The 21,328-nt window shown below is 42.3% G+C and overlaps 2 protein-coding genes and 1 pseudogene across 3 annotated transcripts; all 3 read right to left on the bottom strand.

Moving 5' to 3' along the window:
- Positions 1-760: 760 nt before the first annotated feature.
- On the bottom strand, positions 761-10,307 carry LOC110501592 (scaffold attachment factor B2). Of its 2 annotated transcripts, XM_021579303.2 has the most exons (19): positions 10,019-10,307; positions 9,053-9,143; positions 8,881-8,945; positions 8,601-8,783; positions 8,414-8,476; positions 8,250-8,295; positions 7,057-7,486; positions 6,272-6,318; positions 6,022-6,131; positions 4,390-4,539; positions 4,161-4,234; positions 3,586-3,718; positions 3,342-3,484; positions 2,894-3,205; positions 2,451-2,591; positions 2,151-2,193; positions 1,929-2,020; positions 1,705-1,821; positions 761-1,528 (listed from the first exon to the last, which is right to left on the bottom strand). In XM_021579303.2, exons 1-19 carry the CDS (start codon positions 10,181-10,183, stop codon positions 1,405-1,407), a joined length of 2,529 nt encoding a protein of 842 aa, XP_021434978.2. In that variant the 5' UTR covers positions 10,184-10,307; the 3' UTR covers positions 761-1,404. The 2 variants fall into 2 exon arrangements, with proteins under 2 accessions (XP_021434978.2, XP_021435058.2); XM_021579383.2 differs by lacking the exon at positions 2,451-2,591.
- A 2,393-nt stretch (positions 10,308-12,700) lies between these two features.
- On the bottom strand, positions 12,701-17,628 carry LOC110532010 (annotated as a pseudogene).
- Positions 17,629-18,598: 970 nt separating this feature from the next.
- Positions 18,599-20,546, bottom strand: mrpl54 (mitochondrial ribosomal protein L54). Its single transcript, XM_021579188.2, has 3 exons — positions 20,335-20,546; positions 19,452-19,608; positions 18,599-19,249 (listed from the first exon to the last, which is right to left on the bottom strand). The coding sequence occupies exons 1-3, from the start codon at positions 20,516-20,518 to the stop codon at positions 19,117-19,119; spliced, it is 474 nt and encodes a 157-aa protein (XP_021434863.1). The 5' UTR covers positions 20,519-20,546; the 3' UTR covers positions 18,599-19,116.
- Positions 20,547-21,328: the final 782 nt, after the last annotated feature.

The raw sequence follows: 21,328 nt of genomic DNA, 5'->3' as shown, positions 1-21,328 counted from the left end.
GTGTGGGAGACGCTGGGCTAATAGCACTAAGGTCAAAAAACTATTTTCCATAATCATTTTTTTTAATACTATACCTAAATGGTTCTTAAAACTCAAAATCCAGATTTAAGGATTAACTGTAAAAAAGTACCTGTATCTTCCACTTGAAATCACTTTGGGTGGATCCCATTTGCAAGCAACTGTCTTAGACGTCATATTGAATGCATAGCGCAAACTGGGGCTGCCAGGCAAGTTCAAAATACTCAAAGGTTGTCACTAATTACAACAGCAAAATGGGCTAAATGGTAAAAAGATGTAATGTGCTTTTGTCTTAATTCAAGGTAAGGCATAAGGTTGAAGTGGTTAAGTATTAAAGTCAGATTTTAATTAAACATTTTGGAATTATGCAGAGTTTAGTCACAATTGACTTTGTGGCTATAGTGACAACCACACGTTTGGAAAGGTCATCATTAGTTAACACAGCCACAAAAATAATAATTATGGCTAAACCCCACCCATTTATACAATTTCTGATTTTAAACCTAACCACTGCTAAATGTAAGGCCCAGATAACCTGAAATACACACACAAACACATTTCACAAGGATTGTGTCCTTTCTCTTTTTCTGGTTGCATGAAGAGTCCTGAGCTCTTATAAGCCCACTATTCTATTGGGATTTGTGGAGATTTATACATCTACCATGATCCTTTTGTTGTTAATCAAGTTTGACAGGTAAATGTTAATCATTATATCGTTATTATGATGAGAAAGACATCAAAAAACTGTTTAGCAGTTGCACTGCAAAAAGAATTTTATTAGGCAGCATTTTCATTTCACAGAAAAATAGCCATCAGGTGCCATCCAGTGGTATAGTACAACTGCAGTTGAATCTGACACGGTTGTGGGTCCTATTGTGAACATGTACTTCTGTTCTGTGAAGAAGTTACAGTGTCAATACAAAGTCTGAAAAAGAGTTGTTTAAGTACAAAAACTAAAGACAATGACAGTTACTGAAATTAAGTCTGAAACAATCATGATCATTAATGGGTTCGTACTTCTCCGCAGTTCGTAAGTTCCCCACAGGTTTTAGCAAACGGTTTAAGCAGACGCATTCCTGAGCATTTCTACCAAAATTCAAACCCATACAAATCACTTAAAATACACCAAAAATAGAAAATAAAAAAAATCCAATCAATTTGAAAACAAAAAGGACACTCCGAATGAAAAACCAATGGATGATCTGATCAGAGACATTTAAAACTCAGATGTTCAGTTCAATCGTGTCTTAGTTTGAGGAAAGAAAGTCAAAGGGACTATAAAAGCAACATCTGAATTCACGAAGCTTCCGTGAGCAATATACAAGCTGCAGACGGTTTCACTTGCATACACTTAAACGTGTGACTGGGAACAAGGGTGTTCAGACCTCAGTAGCGGCGACCGAATGCCCCGCCACCCTGCATCCCACTGCCTTGCATCATCTGGTTCTGACGATTCAGAGCTCCAGAGAGGGACTGGGAGGTCCCCGTTGGCATGTAGCCTCCACCACGACTGTGGGTGAGATAAGACACTAAGCATCAGTATTGCTAAAAGGTTTTCGTCCTAACTGGAAGGAATAAAAGTTGCACCTGGCTCAAAAGATGAATCCATCTGGCCCCACATTTCCTAATCCTACATTGACTGGCGTGTGATGAAAACAGTAAATAATGCTATATATTTCAACTTACCCTGCCATTCCTCCCCGTGCCCCAATGTGACTTTGGCCTGGGATGTCCCCGTCTCGACCTGTTTGCCATGTTCGGTCCCCATCTATTTTTCGTCCTGAGTCCCAGTCACGGCCCACCCTGAAAGAAACAGCGGACAGTTGACGCAGAGAAGTGCAGAACACACGTTGGTCTCCAACTGGTGAGAGGTAAATAAACTTGTCAAAGCCATCCAAAATCAAGCTGACCTTGGATTAATAGTATGCTTGTCATAACTTCCTGCAGCGGTCCAGGTGTCACGAGTGTCCCTCCCGTGCCTCTCGGTACGGTCGGAGAAGTGCTGCCGAGAGGGAAGCATGATTAAAAACAAACGTGTACCTGATTAAAAAGCCACTAAATGGGAGAAAATGCTGAAAAACAGAGGTGGTACTACAAGAACCTCAATGCATACATATGGCCATGTCTCTTACCGCACTATCCCGGTCTGCAACCACAGCCCGTGAAGTGTCCCTCCTACAGGAAAGAGCTCAGATTATTAAACAAACATCCAGCATTGATCAAAGCATGTGGCATATAACTACAAATTCACCACCAACAAGCAGTTGACCAGTAATACTACTTTTTACATAAGTATACATATAGGCATCTGTTATAGAATCAGTCTAAAAATATTTGACCCCCCCATAAGGGCTACACAATGACAATGATGTCATAAACCTTCATAACAGCTGGTGTCAGCTCGCGGCAAATAACCTTAGTCTACTCTGTACCTGTCAATGACGGAATCGTCCTGGTAGCGACTGCGGTCCCTGTGGTCAAAGTCTTGGTAGCGCTCCTGGCGACCGAAGTCTGAGCGCCCCCCATAGCGGTCATCCATAGCCAGCCTCTTGTTGTCCTGCCAGTTGTCTTTCCTACAAGCAGCAGGTCTTTGTCAGTCAGTCGCAATAAAGTATTCTCAAACCACGCACACCTTTACATGACAGGCATGCATACTGATGATCTATAGGCGCTGAGGTTTTGGCCCTATCGATCTAAAAACCTGTCCAGGGACTGCGGGTGAAAATTAGCCGGTTGGCTAAAACCGTCACTTTTACTGAAACGTTGATTAATGTGCACTGTCCCTGTAAAAATAAACTAAAATCTAGCGACCTGGTAATTCAAACCGGGGGGGTACTGATGCTATGGAGAGGGGGGTGGGGGATAAAATTTCTACCTGCTGTCCACGTCGGCGTATGGCCTCTTGAGGGGCCGGCGGTCCTGCTCGAAGCGCAGCTGCTCCTGCTGCCTGCGGAGCTCATCCCTCTCCCGCTGGATCCTCTCCTGCTCACGCCGGCGCTCATACTCCACACGCTGACGCTCGCGCTCCAGGAACTCACGCTCCAAGCGGTCAAAGTTCAGCCGCTCCTTTTCCACCTCCAGCCAGTTTCTCTTACGCAGCAGGCGTTCACGCTCCTCCTTCTCCCGGAACAGGCGGATACGCTCGCGCTCCGTGCGACCGTCTGCACCACTGCCGCGGTCGCGCTCACTGGACCAAACAAAGGACCAGAGATATTTTTAGCTGATCCCACTTTAAACGACGAGTCCCTTTTCAAAGCATACTACCAACTGTTATAACAAGCTGGCTTCAGGTGAAATGTCCTGCAACTAGAGCAACTCCTCACCCAGAGTGTCTGCGTCTCTCCACCTCCCTGATGTCCCTCTCCCGCTGTCTCTGTCTCTCTCGCTCACGTTGTTCCTTGATCTGGTCAAATGACAGTATATCCTTCTCTTTGCTTGCAGACTTGCGGTCACGACTCTTGGTGCTCTGGATTGAATAACAGATCATGTAGCGTAACCAGTTTTCAAATAAGTTTGAGGTGAAAGTTCAATAGATGGAGCACAGAGGTCAGCATGTGGGTATCTTACCCGGTCTTTGCTTTTGGCTTTCACGCTGACAACAGGCTCTCCCTTAGACTTGTCCATCACCACTGTTCTCTCATTGCGTTTTCCATCTTTCCCGACTTCCCCTTCAGCCTTTTCGTCCTTGTTTGCATCGGACCTGGATAGAGAAAATGTTAAAGGAATAGTTCACCCAAACTACAAAGTGACATTGGTTTCCTTACCCTGTAAGCAGTCTATGGACATGATATGACTAAAATCTATGCTTTGGTTTATTTTCCCTGGCACGGTTCCAAATGCTAACATTTTAGCATTTGTGGCACGAATTTCTCACAAGTCCAAATCATCCGTATGTATTTAAAATTGATTGTGACGCTCACCAAAGTCAGGTGACTTGAACATGCGTGGGAAAAATGCTAATATCAGTCCCATGATGTGAATGGGATTTGTGCGACAAATGCAAAAACTTTTGCATTGGAAACAGTACCAGCCACTGCCAGGGAAATTAAACCAAAGCATGGATTGCTGTCATACCTTGTACAGACTACATGACATAACATACATAATAACTTAATGTGTAATGATGTGTTCTCAGCTTTTACTTGGAGTCTGAGGAGTGTCTCCCATCGGTGCCAGACTGGTCAGCAGGTTTCTTCCCAGCAGGCTCATTCTTAGCCTGGAACAGAGGTCAGAGTGACAGATTAGAATGGTCAAACCTTTTCTGAATGAAGGCAACCCATTAATTTGAGAAACAACAGGTTTACTGTTGTGTACAGCAGTGGTCAGTCTCAAAGGCAACTGATATGCACGGTGGTAGATAATGACCCTCACCCTCTCAACAGAGATCATTCTCCCGTGGAGCTCTGTCCTGTGCAGGTGGCTGATGCACTTGGTGGCCTCATCTGTGGAACACATGGTGACAAAGCCATAGCAGCGAGCACCGGGGCTCCGGGCATTAGTCACCACTTTAGCACCAACAACCTGAGGGACGGAGAATGATAGGACCCTAATTGTTGGGCAGGGAAAGTGTGTGTGTGGGCGCCAAAAGAACATCTTCAATTATTCCGACCAACGCAACAATTTCAAAGATTTTACTGAGTTACAGTTCATAATGAAAATCAGTCATTTTAAATGAATTCATTAGGCCCTAATCTATGGATTTCACATTACTGGGAATACAGACAGGTTGTGTGACCAACAGATGCTTACAAATGAAAGGAAGGAAGTGGATCAGAAAACAAGTCACTGTGATGTGCCCATTTGCCTCAGGCAGCACGACATCTCCGCATAGAGTAGACCAGGCTGTTGATTGTGGAGTGGAAAGTTGTCCCACTCTTGTGCGAAGTTTCTGGAGACTGATGGGGAAACCGGAAGACCAGGTTGATCGTACACGTTGATCCAGAGCATCCAAAACATGCTCAATGGGTGACATGCCTGGAGAGTATGCAGGCCATGGAAGAACTGGGACATTTTCAGATTCCAGGAATTGTGTACAGATCCTTGTGACATGGGGCCATGCATTATTATGCTGGAACATGAGGTGATGCCAGCGGATGAATGGCACGACAATGGGCCTCAGGATCTCATAACGGTACCTCTGCATTCAAATTGTTATTGATAAAAATCTATTGTGTTCATTGTCCGTAGCTTATTCCTACCCATACCACTACCCAATGGGGCACTCTGTTCACAAGGTAGACATCAACAAACTGCTCGCCCAAACAACGCCATACAGTTGAAACCGGGATTTATCTGTGAAACGCACTTCTCCAGCGTGCCAGTGGCCATCGAAGGTGAGCACTTGCACACTGAAGTCGGTTACAACACCAAACTGCAGTCAGGTCAAGACCTCAGTGAGGACGACAGGCACGCAGATGAGCTTCCCTGAGACGGTTTCTGATAGTTTGTGCAGAAATTATTCAGCTGTGCAAACCCATAATTTTATCAGCTGTCCGGGTGGCTATTATCAGACGATGTAGAGGTCCTGGGCTGGCATGGTTACACACGGACTGCCGTTGTTAGGATGGTCGATGTAGAGCAAAATTCTCCAAAACGACATTGAGGCAGCTTATGGTAGAGAAATTAACATTCAATTATCTGGCAACAGCTCTGGTGGACATTCCTGCAGTCAGCATGCCAATTGCACACTCCCTCAAAACCTGAGACATCTGTTGCATTGTGTTGTGTGACAAAGCTGCACATTTTAGAGTGGCCTTTCATTGACCCCAGCACAAGGTGCACCTGTGTAATCAGCTTCTTGATATGCCACATCAAGTGGATAAATGTAAACAAAATTGAGAGAAATACGTTTCTTTGCGCGTAGGGAACATTTCAGAGATGTTCAGAGATGAGCTGAAATAAAATATGGGACCAACACTTTACATGTTGCATTCATATTTTTGTTCAGTGTACATTCATGCACATACACCAAAAATGGTGGTATTTCTCCTTTAGGATACTGACCTTCCCATACTTGCTGAACAGAGTCTTCAGATCAGTCGCTCTGGTGGTGGAGGAGAGCCCGCTAACCCACAGGTTTCTGCCACTACTAGCTGGAGCATTGCCTGCAGGGGCTTTTGGAACACAGACAAACATGACTAAGGTGGACATTCAACTCAAGAGCTGATTCAGCACCTCATTCAGGTGAGAGCACATTATCTACAATGGACATCCCAATCACAAAATGATAGAGGGGGACAATATTCACACTTACCCTTATCCTCTTTTGAGTCAGGCTTGCTACCCTTTTCCTCATCAGAACTAAAGGCAAAGAGAACACACAATGAATATTTGTAACTTAGAAGACGTGGGGGAGGGGGTCTCATCCAGATTAATTATACTTACCCTGTGCACACAGGAATTATCCCCAACATAAACAACATTAGTGATTTGGGTTGGTATCAATGTCACTAGGCTGCCTTAGATGGCCAAAGAAACTCCCAATAGATGCAGTAAAGAGGTCAATGGAACGTAGACCATGAGGGCTAGAAGGATGCCGGAACGGTGCCCAATTGTATTGATTGGGCTACATTACATTTAGTAGCAGTGCATGTTCAGGTTTAGAAGTGACTGCTAAATGCTAAGTCCTGTTCGTGAAAGCTGTAATGCAGTTGGAAAAGATGACATGAACATTCATTGGGGTTGACATCCACACAAGCATTAAACTCCAATTTTTACCTAATAGTATAAAAAAACACAAATAGCCTGAAAGGAGAGTAATTTTGCTGGGGGGGGGGGGCAATGAGGAGATTTGGGATCTTTCCCCCACGGCATCTTTCCACCACGCGTTTCCATTGTTTTGGTCAAGTTCCATTGACCTCTTTACCGCATCTATACATTACTTTATGATGGTTAAGAGGTGAGGTATAGGTGGGGAATGACAAAATGAAAACTTGACAAATGCGCAGACCATTTTGCCTCCAAAAGAGCACCAAAACTTGCTAAAAAGGAGCCAATGCAACAGATAGCCATTGTTCTAGTAGACAGAAAACAACAAACCTCTTTTTCTGATCATCGCCCTCAACAGAAGAGGACTCTTTCACTGCCGTTGATTCTGCAGCGTTCTCTTCAGTCTTGTCTTCCTCCTCACCCTCAGCCTTAGAAACCATTTCAGAATCAACAGCGCTTTCGCCCTGCTCGTTTACACTAACAGCCTGAGTACTTTCAGTGTCAACGGTCTCTTCCGGGACATTTTGCGTGTTCTCAGCATCTTTCATTTGACGTTCAGTTAGCTTAGCAACGTCCTTGTCGCTGGTCGACAGTTCAGTCTCTACATTGATGGCCTCCTCTGCATTAGTGGTGTCGCACACATCGTCTTCCTCTGCAACATTGATCGTGTCCCCGATGGTGTCTTGATCTTCAGTTGGTGGCTCCTGGCACTCTTCATTTAGTGGCTCAGATAAACAAGACCCGGCTACTTTCTCATTTTCTACGGATTTAACAGGAATAGAATGGCAGAGTTTAATTACTTCTGAAACACAGCAATGGTTAACGTGGAACTGGCAAGGCTGGAAAAGGACGTGGCCCTCCGCTGTCATTGAACTATGTATACACAGATATACACGTAACAAGAGACTGGAAAAACCAAAGAGACTGACCAAGCAGTATAACTCCTCATTCAAGTCGACCATTTCAGTACACCTGATCGCAAGGTAGAAAAAGATCTGATCTGAAGAAAGCCACAAGATCAGCAGAGGCACAAGGAAGGTCCGTCTTCATGCAATTGCTGACTTCATGAGTGTCCATAATGTGGTAAGTGACATCGAATTCAGAATTCCATTAGTCTCATGTCCAGTGAGAATATTAGTCAGTCCTAAAAAGGCTTTTGAATGGTTGGTTTCAAATGGGCCTCGGTCTTCTTTTCTTCTGGCTCTTTGTGTGGCAACCTAAAAACACTGCATATCACTTGCAACATCTCACTAACTACATCTTTAATTACTGGCTCTGTGCTTCAGATTGTTAACCAGTTCTGTGTTAATAATAGGAGGGTGTCAAAAATGGACAGAATAAATGTGAGTATTTAACAATTTTAGTTAACAAGCATCAACACACAGTCAGCAATTATCTTTGGATTTCCAGTCTCTGACCAACCACAGCAATAATTTGTATCTAAAGGACTTGCATTCCAAGGTTTACACTGCAAAAGGAAAGTGTGCATTCATATGAACTTCCAACCACTTCTCAAAAGGTACCTATTTCTTCCTTTGAGTCTTCGGGACCCGGAACCTTCTCTTGAACCTAAAGAAATAAAGGGAAAATGTATCTAGTGTAACATTGGTCGGTACCAACCACAAATGGCTTTTTACAGTCACTCAGTGTGTTTTCATTCCAACTACAAACAAATGACCAACTATACCTCCTTAGCTGATGGGCAAGTGAGATCATTATCTTCCATGTCTGCTACTTTAGGCTGTACATCCTAGTTTTAGAAAGAGGACAAAAAGAATCACACACCAGCATGGTGCAACATTTCAAACAAGTAAGATAATATTGGAAACATCATTAGACACGACTGTTCCACAACTCTTGCGCATGTGTCTCACCTCTTCAGGTTTGGCTTTGCCCATTGGCCCAGTAAAGCCAGAGATGCCGATGTCGTGTTCATCTTCATTCAGGACTTCATCTGTGTCATACTCGTCCTCTCCTGGCATACCGTTGTCATTCTCAGCTTCATCAAGCACATTCATATCCAGGATGTCCATGTCCTGCATGTTCTCCATGTCATCCTTGAAGGGAAGTGAATTCATCAATAGATTGTTATCCAGGGAGACTAACAGTAGAGCACATTAGATTAAACCAGGTGATTCAACGGTTGATACACACCTGCCCATCACCCGAATCTTCCTCCATGGTGCAGTCCTCTGGTTCATCGTTCTCCTGTCTTTTCCCTGCAGAAGAGCAATGTCTCATTTTAAGTCTCTCTGTAATATATTTTATCTTTACTTCAAGATATTATTGTTGACTTAAGACCGTTGCTCCCACTCCTTTAACATACCTTTGGAGGTCCGTTTAGCCAGTGCCTTCTTAGGAGTTCCATCGAGAACAACCTCCATCTCATCTGGATTTCCACCCTCTTCTTCAATCGCCTGTGGAGAAATTGATGATGACATGATGAATGAATGATGTTATCTAGCCAACTATGTTAGATCTGGTTTCAGGAATTAAGCCAATTTGGCTATCAAACACAGGGCTATGTGGTCAGTTATAGGCTACAAGGGTGCTGGCTGGTGGAATTATTGTTACTTAACGTTAGCTAGCTATGTATACATCTTTATATTACCTTTATTTAACTAGGCAAGTCAGTTAAGAAAAAATGACAGCCTACACCGGCCAACGCTGGGTCAATCGCGTGCAGCACTATGGGCCTCCCAATCACGGTCGGTTTAGATACAGCCTGGATTCGAACCAGCTAGCTGCAGGCCTAGGCCGTGTTTCGCAAACCTCTATTTTATTTAACTAGGCAGGTCAGTTAATTACAAAATATTATTTACAATGACGGCTTACTTATAATGCCCCCGGGGCCAAACAATCCCATTACCCGGACGACACTGGGGCATTTGTGCGCCGCCCTAACCTCTCAGTAAGTTACCCTCCTCCATTCAACGTATTTTATGTATTCTAAAACTAGAACGTATGATTCAAATGGTATAACTAACCACCAAGAAGTTTGGTAGTTGAATTGGGTGTGCTAGTTCTAGAATACGGAGTAGGGGTACTCGAGGAAAGGGAACCATGTGGCTAACGCCACGCAAGGCCATGGTTCACTAACGTTTACTTTCCATTTGGAGTAAATATCAAATTTAGCTAATACTAGTGGTTATAGCTAACTATTGATAATTATATTAACTAATTCGATTATACTGGTTCCACTTAATTGTGGAATTATCACGAAAGGTCATCTCAGTTGGCAAAATACCAAGCACATTAGCACAGCTATCCATCTACTAGTTAGCATGTCTACCTTTTTCAGCCTCTCAGTCAGCGTACTCTTGATGCCAATGGTGTCCAGATTTCGTCTTTTTAATTCGGCTTTTAAGTCAATGACTCTCAACTCCGACAATTTGCGAATCGCTCCCTCCGGAATCTCAACAGCCCCAGCTTCTCCTGCCGAAGAGTTTTCAGCCATTATTACACTGAGAAAACGCAACAAAAAAGTGTTTGCAATCACCGAATAGCTGCTCTCTTGCGCGAAAACAGGCGGTCTACTGTTACAAAATGGCGTACTTTGAAAAGGACATTCCACTGCGCATGCGTTTTTTCATAACAGTTTGTACCAGAGGACAGTAGGTGGCAGTGTTCTTCCTCTTCGATGAAGTTTAACGGCGGTTGGCATCCAATAAATGCTGCATTACCGCCACCTACTAGACTGGAATACAACTCTCTTATACTTTACCTGATAAACAAATACCCGACAATCTAACACTACACTCACAAAAAATAACATCACCATACTCCACTATTTAAATCTATTTAATCCTACCTCATGCCAAGAACCTGAAAGGATGGGACATCACTACTTAACACTCTTCTGATGTCAAGTTTCACACACAAATACCTCTCTGCAGCTGCCACCACAACCTTTTCTGCGACTTACGTTCCATCCCTGCAATACAGTTGATAACCATCGCTATAAATGCAAAAAATCCAATCTTACTGAAACACATATAACTTATTGGTCTATCCCTCTTTACTGGTACATATCTACTACTCACACAACTCCTCTCAGGATCCATCCGCCTTGACCCATATTCCTCTACTTTCTTCACTGCCTCAGCATATGACAACTTCTGCACTACTCTAACCCTGGAAACCTCGACCGGCCTCTCTCGCACGGGTAATTTCTGATACCCAGCCCCATGGGCACCCCTACAATTAGCACATACCACTACTTTCCCCATTGATACACATTCCTTTGTCTCATGGCCTTCTGCACACTTCTCACACTTAGGAACCTCCATCCTACACACTGCTGCCACAAGCCTATAAGCTTGACACCTGCAACAATGTAATATATTCGGCAAAAAAGCTTGTACAGGATAACTTATATATCCTAACATAACTTTGTCGGGCAAAGACTCAACATCAAAACTCAAAAGAACAGACAATGACTCTTCACTTTCACCACTCACGCCAACCTGTCTGCGTCGCACCAAACAACTAGCATCACAAACACCTGGGATCTTCCCCTTCAGTTGGTCAACTTTTACATTTACTGCTACCCCAGTAAACTCCATTCATTGGCACACTTTTCTTGAGAGCAAAACAATTCACATTTCCTCGCCTCCATTCGATTAATGCAGAGCGCCTTCTCCCTCTGACCAGCAAAAACACAAACAATTATCACAAGACCACTTCTGGTTACCCTCACCGATTCCACAGCACCCAACTCTGTTTTCACCCACCCTGAAACCACAAATGGATCAGCCAAAAGGCAGGGGTCCACTTTTTCCAAAAACTTCACTTCTACTATCACAGACTCATCTTTATCCTGACCCTCAGGCTCCGAGAACTTCACCACACCTACCACCTCGATACTTTGACCTCATTCACTTCCATTTCTCCTCCTGTCTTCAGCTCACTCTGCTTACACTTTCTACCATGGTTTGTTAAAGAACAACAAACCATCTCCCTTTTTTTCACCATTTGGAACTGACTCAAGCTCACCCTCTTCCTCCCTCTCTCCCTTAGACCTCTTCTGCCTCTCTTTTTCCCCCTCCATTCCTCCTCTGTATTCCAAGTATACGTTTCCTTATGATAATACTGCACTTCTCCTGACATACATCTGGTTCTTGCCTTCTCAAGGGATGCAATTTAAACAGCTGTCACAATCTCCATACAATCAGCATGAAACCCTCAGGATTTAGTGCTCAACAGTGCATCCCGCTTATAAAGCAGCTGCTTCGTCTTAATGTTCTTCTTTATCAAAAGCTACCGCAACACTTTTCCATTTCAAACAAGCACGCTCTTCCAACCACCATCCCAGGCAGTGTCCTTGTTAGGAAATTATTTGTTTATATAGTATTAAAGGGAAATTTGAAATTCTGAATGTTCAAAAACACGGTTTAATAAGTTATTTATGTTTTTAATAATGACTAATATTTCATACCACAATGTGAAAATAATGTAATAATACCATGCCCGAAATGTGATGGTTCTGCTTTGAACTATAGAAAACGCACTATGTTTTCTTACAATTTTCACAAACACCCATTACAATTATTATTTTTTTTTAAATCTCTTTAACATATAAACAATGCAGGTTATAGGATCAATTTGTTGTAATGCTAGTTCAAATGAAAATCAAATCCAATTTGATTGGTCACAGACACATATTTAGCAGATGTTATTGCGGGTGTACTGTAGCGAAATGCTTGTGTTCCTAGTCCCAATAGAGCAGTAGTATTTAACAATTCACAACAATACACAAATCTAAAAGTAAAATAATGGAATTAAGAAATATATATTAGGATGAGCGATGTCGGAGTGGCATTGACTAAAATACAGTAGAGCAATAAGTTGCACAATAAGTTAATGTGTATGTCTGTAGACAAAACGGAATGGGTCGCACGCTTACGTTCCACAAATTGACACGACTAACATGAATGGAAGTTTTGCATGTTACTGAACCAATATGTGAGGTCCTCTACTTGACCATGAGGTAGGTTGTTGTGAGAGGCTGAGGTGCGTCAGAATCAAACAACTCTGCACTGTCATCCTCTACCTGTAGATTGATCTTCCCAGTGAAAGATGGGGTGACAGACTCGCCTGGCTCAGAGTAATATGACCAGGAGGTGGAGGCTGAGACATTGCAGGAAGTATCTGAGGCAGGGAAGCTTGACCCAAAGCCCTTTGGGAAGGAGGAGGAATGGCTGAATGAGTGAAGGTCAAGTGAGGAGAAGGCTGAGTTGGAGCGGGGAAGCCGAGGTTCGTGGAGATTTAGTTTGGATACCAGTGGTTTGCCCACAATGACAGTTTGCTTTTCTTGGACCTCCTCATCCAAGTTCGTATAATGATACTGAAGGTACACAGTGAATGTCAGCTCCTTCTGTAATGAGAACAAGCTAAGACAGATGCATCAGAGCTCATAAAAAGGGATAGTCACATAGCTCATATAAACCACAGGACTACACAGAGAAGGGATTCATAATCACCTTCAGCAAGGTTCCTACAGGGTTGCTGGGCTCTCCCATTTCCAATAGATTGTTTTTATTTTTAACTCTGCATCGTTGGGAAAGAGCTCGTAAGTACATATTTCACGGTAAAGATTACACCTGTTGTATTTGGTGCATGTATAAAATAAAATGTTATTTGATTTTGACAAATCTGGTAACAATGATATCCGATTTGGATTTCCAATACTAACACTGGTCCCACTGTTTTGTGGAACCGCCAAGAGTCAGTGTGTAATTTGAACTCTCACCTTGAGTCTCTGTACGCCCTTCAGGCGGGTGTAGAAGCTTGGAAGCTCTGTGGGCAGAAGGATGTCCATTGGCAGTAAACTCCCTGCATCTAGGAGGTTCTCCTGATTACCCATCTTCAGATCCATATCCAAACCCTGCCATCATAAAGAACACAATAGGAAACAGGAACGAGTAAGATTACATGTCTACATGACAGAAACATATTACTGTGCTATGTTTAATAGGGTCACCAAGCCAGATTGTGCAGCAGTGGAAGACTATTGAACATATTAAGATGTTTTGACAATGGAGCAGCTAACCTCAGCGAAGTCTGTGAGATTGGCAAAGCAGGACCCAATGTCCTTGGTCTTCTCCAATATTCTGGTGTAGATGATCATGATGTTGGAGAACTCTGCTGCGAAGCCCAGCTACACCTTCACGCCACAGTCAAACTGCAGGTTACGGCTCTCTGGAAGAACTGGACAGAGACAGGCAATGCTTATTGAAGCCATTATGCAGTGCTTACTTAGCTCTACCTGAACTCATAGCAGCTCCAAGAGCATTAGCTCAGAGGGATAATGCTATCTTGATTTCCACAGATGACCCAGCTTCAAAACCCATTTGGTCACTCCACTAATGTACCTTGATTGAAACATGCATGGTGAATAAGCCAAAGGTCTCACTATTTGCTATGGCCCACTGTAGGTTACGTGCTGAGGTGGTCTCTGACCAGCAAGAGCTCTGGATGCGGTCAGTGAGAGCACGTGGCTCAGACAGATAACTGCTTAACTCTAGAGCCTGCTGCACTCGCGTGATCTCACACAGACCCCTGTCTGTACAGATACATGAACCAAACAGAGAAACTACATTAACAGACATTTTTAAAGATTGGTATTCATGATGTTACAATACTTTGAAATATGTATTTTTTTATATAAGATATATTGAATGTAATCAGTAATAGTGATACCTTTAGCCACCCTGTCCAGCATGACTGTGACCTTCTCGTCCTCCATGACTCTCTGTTTGAGGAAACTGATGAAGATTCCATTGGACACATCGTCTTTGTTCACCTCAAAGGCCTTAATATAACACATTCTGTGATACGTGTATTTGAGTGAAGGAGGTACTTTTAGGCGGCAGAGTTGCAAAGAAAAAGCCATATCTCAAATTGGCCAATATTAAGAAAAGATTAAGATGGGCAAAAGAACACAGACACTGAACAGAGAAACTGCCTAGAAGGCCAGCATCCCGGAGTCGCCTCTTCACTGTTGACGTTGAGACTGGTGTTTTGCGGGTACTATTTAAAGAAGCTGCCAGTTGAGGACTTGTGAGGCGTCTGTTTCTCAAACTAGACACTCTATTGTACTTGTCCTCTTGCTCAGTTGTGCACCGTGGCCTCCCACTCCTCTTTCTATTCTGGTTAGAGCCAGTTTGCGCTGTTCTGTGAAGGGAGTAGTACACAGCATTGTACGAGATCTTCATTTTATTGTCAATTTCTCGCATGGAATAGCCTTCATTTCTCAGAACAAGAATAGACTGACGAGTTTCAGAAGAAAGTTATTTGTTTCTGGCCATTTTGAGCCTGTAATCGAACCCATAAATGCTGATACTCAACTAGTTTAAAGAAGGCCAGTTGTATTGCTTCTTTAATTATGACAACAGTTTTCAGCTGTGCTAACATAATTGCAAAAATGTTTTCTAATGATCAGTTAGACTTTTAAAATGATAAACTTGGATTAGCTAACACAACATGCCATTGGAACACAGGAGTGATGGTTGCTGATAATGGGCCTCTGTACGCCTATGTTGATATTCCATTAAATATAATCCGTTTCCAGCTAAAATAGTCATTTATAACATTAACAATGTCTACACTGTATTTCTGATCAATTTGATGTTATTTTAATGGACACATTTTTTTGCTTTGCTTTCAAAAACAAGGACATTTCGAAGTGACCCCAAACTTTTGAACAATAATATGGGCCTAATCATAGAATTACATATAGAATCCCTATTAATTTCATAGGATCTCTGTGGGCCTAATAGTAAAGATTTGTAATTTAACTTTAAAATGTATTAGCCTACCTTTTAATGTGGCATAAACACAACCAGTCATGATGTTTTCATTTGACTGTCAAACAATCACTTCAAAAGGCTCATGTAGACTACCAGCGCATGTTACTCAGGGACAGCTGAAAGACAGGTGGTGCTGGAATATTACATTTTTCTGCTTATAATTTCCGACATTTGGTAGTCTATTTGTTAGTCAACTTGTCTGTAATTAGGTACATGTAGCTTCTCTTTTTTTATTACTTGATGCTCGTCCAGAATATTAAATAAACCTTAGTCATCAGAATAATGTCAGAAATTGATAGAATGTTCAATGCATCATCAACAATCTAGTTGACATCGGTAAAGCTTTCTCTTTCATTTCTGCTTCTCTCATGGAGCGAGGACGTTTGGGGACCAGGGAGATTTCCAAATGACATCCGTTTGACTGGTTTAAAGAAAATGAGAAGCTGTGAAAACGATCCAACACCTTTCTTTTAGTATTTCAGTTCGTCTTGGATGCATATTTTATGTGGTTGAAAATGAAATACTCTCATCTTTTATATAGCTGAATGAAATTGCACGTTTAGACTACACAACAGGTTGTGTTGAAAGAAATAAATAATATTTCTCCACTCATGTTCCTGAGACAAAATGTACATTTGGTCTATCATTTTACTGTGAGGAACACTTAATTCTGCAGGAGTTAACATTATAATAGGCTACATGTGAGGCTACAGTCAGTGTCCAGACTTCAGTTACTATTAGGCTACACTGGCATCCATACCGTGCCATTTGATAAACACCAAAAAGGGTTTATGAATCAGTGATTGTAACCTGAATTGATGTGTACACTCCTGTCCTCATACGTCTCGGGCTCGGCCACTCATCTCTGACTTGGCAAAATGTCAGTGTTATAGTTGAACCACGCCGCATTTTGGCAGATGTCCCGAGTTCATGCCAGATATGGGTCGAATCAGGAGAAAGTGGTACTGGCTAAGCAAGCAGTCATGTACATTACCTTATTATGTTCTAATATCACAGTTTATCATGGAGTTAACTGCGCTGGAGCTAGCTGACCGTACCAGGCGGACATGTGCACACTGGGAGAAGATGAAGCCTTCTCCATATTTGAACCTGCAGGTGCAGTGTCCATGGTAGGTTGGGGTTAAAGGGCAAAGGACCAGCTCTGGACTGCTGCCACCCAGAACCTGTTATCTCACTCAATGCCCAGTGGCATGGAAGCATCTTCTTCATGTTTTGTGTGTTGCATGTCTAAAATGCTTTCCTCAAATCAAAAGCACTTCTCACTGTATGTCGGAACTGGGTATATAATGACTGCAATATGCAACGGATTGACCTCTTCTTTGCCTCTGAACCACTGGTAGCCAATAGCAGTAGGACCACTGGCCTTACAGACCAGCACCACCTGCCTCCCTCTGTAGCATGCTGGGCCTTGGGCTGCATTGTTAGCTGGATCAGCTCCATCACTACACACGCACGCACAAACACACACACCAGGTAAGATGACTGAGAAGATGCCTGTAGTGTTGATGTTTTGCCAAAATGGAGCTGGACTATATGTCAGATATTTCAGAGAAAGAGAGTCAGGAATTTGTTGAGGTTTTGACTATTTGTGGCAGTGAGGTACTGGACAGCATCATGGTGCTCCATTGTCTTCAAGCAGTGCAGCAGGAAGCCCAGGGTGAAGGAGCGCTCAGAGTCTCTCCAGGAGGTAGCGGCCGGGGCTGCCTGTAGGGCTGAGAATCTGGAACGAACAGCTGATCATATCATTCTCACTGTCAATCAATGGTGGCAAACCCCTGTCAGGTCAGGAGAAACACTCATTCTTTCCATGGGTCTTTATGCCATCTTTCAGACTTCCACAGCTTCACAACATCACAAATTAAAAAGTTACAGGTTGACTGTTATCATTGGGTAAAGATGACAGATTCTTCTGTGAAGAATATGAGGTATGGATTTACATATCAACATCAAATCTGTAATGATTATGAGTCAATGTTTTTAATATTGAGTGTTTAATTTCAAAGTCTCACCTGCAGCGGAATCGAAATTGCTGTGATAACATTGGCAAGTTGTCGCCATCCACATTTGGCATTGTCCAGCATGTCAGCTAACCTGTTCCGAGCTCCTTCACTTAAAGTCCCATTCCAGTCACCAGTCATCTATCTCTAATCTGTCTTTAAACAATACTGTTGTTTGGAGGGAAATAACAATTGTAAATAATGGTTATTGATCCTAGTTTTCACAGTTCTCAAATTAAAACAATTTTAAGCGGTAATTCGACTGCAACAGTGGTAATCCAGAGTCAAGGGTGCCAGTCACACCTTGAGTGGCTGTGATGGCAGAACACTACAGAAGACACATTGTCACAACTTTCACTTGCTGACGCTTAGTGATTAGTATGCAAAGCATGCAAAAATAACATCTGGTTTGATTTTACGTAGCCTAGCTAAAAGCTATAACATGTATACAAAAAAAAAAGCTGATCTACCCCCTAAAGATTAACACATTAGATTATAACAACAAATAAATATCTGCCAACTGCTGTAGCCTATTTATCCGAATTTACCAAAAAAATTAAATTGCATCCATTTACCTGCGTTCTATTCAGATGCTTACGGAATAACCTAAGATTAATTTCTTCGTCCACGTAAACTACTATGTTTATCTCAAAGCATACAAACCCCTGCTTCTTTACCGATGATGTTTTCGATTAGATAAGTTGTTCAATAATTTACAGAAGAACAGACAGAGATTTCTGAACTAGTAGAGAGTTCGGTCTATCTCAGAAGTAGCCTACAGTAATTTGCCTTTGCCAATCTCGTCTTAGGTTTAGCCTACTTTCACCTTCTCTATCTATGCCAATAGATTCACACCAACCCATCAGATCAGCTCTGGAAAAGAGCTGTTGAGAAAAGATCTGATGTGCTTGACCAATTAGTGGAAGAAATATCAGAATTGTGAACTCAGCCAGAGAAGCTTGGAATGATCAACAAACTCCAAACAACCACATGTTGCAGATGAATCAAAATAATAAAAAAGAATAATAAAAACAGAAACAGTCATTGAATTTAGAATGATGTTTATTCACCATCGATAGACAAACTCTTGCATGAAATAAATAGACCTCAACAGGTATTTATTCAGGTGTTCACTGATAAATGACAAGAATAAACAAGGCCTTCATTTTTCTGAAAGTATCTAGCACCGCCATGCATCGATCACAGAGTATTCCAGATGCCATCTGCAAGATGTGAATCAAAACTCCTACTCTCACATAACATGTGAAAATTTTATGTGTGATATTTTTCAAAGAAGCTCATAGATGGTAACATTTGAGATAAGAAATCAAAAGGCAAAAGTTAAGATTAATAAAAAATCCAGGTCTTTCTTTTTGACTTTACTTACAACAAGTCCAAGTTCTCAAGTTGATTGGTGATTCCTTTTCAGCAGAAAGATTAGATTACATACTGACTGACAGTATTGAGTCGGTCAGGTTACAGCTATGCTGTAGTGTCTGGTGTACACAGATCTGCAGAGAGCAGCTGATCACCGAGGGGCTCTCTTTCACTGGCTCTGGGTCCTACAGCTTCTTCCCTTTGTGTAACCTGTTAAAGCGCAACATGTGCTCCTTCCTCAGGACCTTCCAGTACTCATGGCTATCTGGCTCCAGCTCGTGGATATTCTTTGGGGGACCCAGCTGCAACCGGAACAGCCTGGGAGGCAAGAGAGGTAGCAGCTTGGTGTCACTTAAATTGTTCATATGAAATGCTTTGTAATTATTAATTAATAACATTATATGTTTAAAACAAAACCTGCTATTCATGGACATGAAGTTGAGCATTAATAAAATATCCCAGAAAAACATAACTGATCTCCAGCCATCTTCTCAAGGTAGTACCATATTTGAGCACTTACCACTCTGGGTACTCCTCGGGAGGTTTCAGTGCAGGGTCGTCTCCTTGCTTAAAAATGTTGACTCCAACAGCGTGAGAGGTGAGCTTCACAGGGTCCTTACAAACCTCCGGTCCCTTCAGCACATCTTTCACCATACCCTTGCCCTTCCCTTTGGCAGCTGGGAGAGAAAGTAAGTTGGGATGAAAACAGGTTATGACTCATTCTATACTTTAGCACGGCTTTCACTGGTCTTATTACAAAACATGGAACAATGAGTTAGAGAACATGAACAGGATTGGACTTCTGCTTTGTTCTAGTCTCTGCTTTGTTCTAGCCATCTCTCCCAGTGTTTTTGAGAAACATATATGAAATTGTTTCCATTTATAGATAATTTTTTTACAAGTCTTACAAACAGTTACATTTATTAACCGATTAATTGATCTGGAAATGCAATAGCATATATTTAACATCATTGGCTCAAGATATTGTTCTGAATGCTAAGTGGCAAGGAAACACTCCGATTAAATTCTAAAGATCCAGTGCCTTGAGATAAACTTCACAGTTAGAGATAACATGCAAAAGCAAGGCAGATACTATGATTCAGTGGGTGGGTGTGAAATAATTATTTTGATTGCACATGCATTCACGCAGGAAGCTATGACAGGAACTGTGGTACATAGCAAGTAGCTAGCTACCTCACTATATTGGTGCTATAATTATTCATACTGTAATCAAAGAAATAACATTGCTCATCATGCCTGTAATTTACCTGTTCCTGGGTTCATCACCCAGTTATCTTTTCTAATGGTAACTAGCTAGCTAGAGACATTTTCTTGTAAACATATTATCCACCGCACCATTTTATTGTGGGGGAGAAGGATTTTTACAGACGCCATTTACTTACCAACTTTCTTTGCATATCCACACGTCGGAATTCTATACAACAGGTTACTCATACAAAATCTCACAGGTGTATTGGTCGCAAAGCATTTAATTCTCATTGTAGAGCAGAATAATCCGTACCCTGCCATCCGTTCTTGCGGTAAGGGATAACACAAATGGCCACCATGCATGTCTTTGACATTCATAATCGCCACTTCCGGGTAACTTCTTCCTCTAAGGAAAAACGAGCGTATCAGCCGTCGCTGATTTTCTATTGCACGTTACTACCACCTGCTTGGAGGAATGCATGCGATCAATGTGCCTCTATGCGAAAGCAAAGTACCAATCATTAAACTCATCTGCATAACATCAAGAGAGGAAGATATCCACAACAACAGGTTGACACAGACATCTGGTGTAGGTGGTTGATCAACACTGGACTGTGACTGGATCAGAAATGGATGGAAAGGTAGAGGGGTTAGTAGTTAAGGAGGACGGGATGGAGTGTAGTGATGGAGTGGAAAAAAGTAGAAGTATAGTAAGAGTAAAGGTTAAGAAGAAGAGGAAGCCTGAGGAGCCTTTGCCGGTCTTGTCAGAGGAGAGTAGTGATGATGAGGGAGGTTCGGTTCACAGTGTTGTACTGAGAGAAGTGGAGTTCAAGCTGTTGGTGAAATTTAAGGATCAAGGTGGACTTACGGTGGTGAGGCCTATCGCGTTGATGAGGGATTTGGAGTAGAAGAGTTTGTGTCTGCTAAAGTTCTTCGTGATGGAAGTTTGGTGGTGGTGCGTTTCAATGCTAAACAGTATGAGTTGGCACTCAAACTCAAGCAGGTATGTAAACGTGTGGTTGATAGTAGCATGCCGGATCAAACTGGACGGAAGTGGGTGAAGGGCATTATTACACGAGAAAGGAAGAAGGTGGATAGCTTGTCAGTGCTACTAAACTTTGAGGATCTGGTATTGCCAGGAAAACTTAGGATTGGGTATATGAGTTACTATGTGGGAGCATATGTTCC

This window comes from Oncorhynchus mykiss, chromosome 1 (assembly GCF_013265735.2).
Source record: "Oncorhynchus mykiss isolate Arlee chromosome 1, USDA_OmykA_1.1, whole genome shotgun sequence".
NCBI classification, from domain to species: Eukaryota; Metazoa; Chordata; class Actinopteri; order Salmoniformes; family Salmonidae; genus Oncorhynchus; species Oncorhynchus mykiss.
This window is presented reverse-complemented; position numbering and strand designations above follow the sequence as displayed.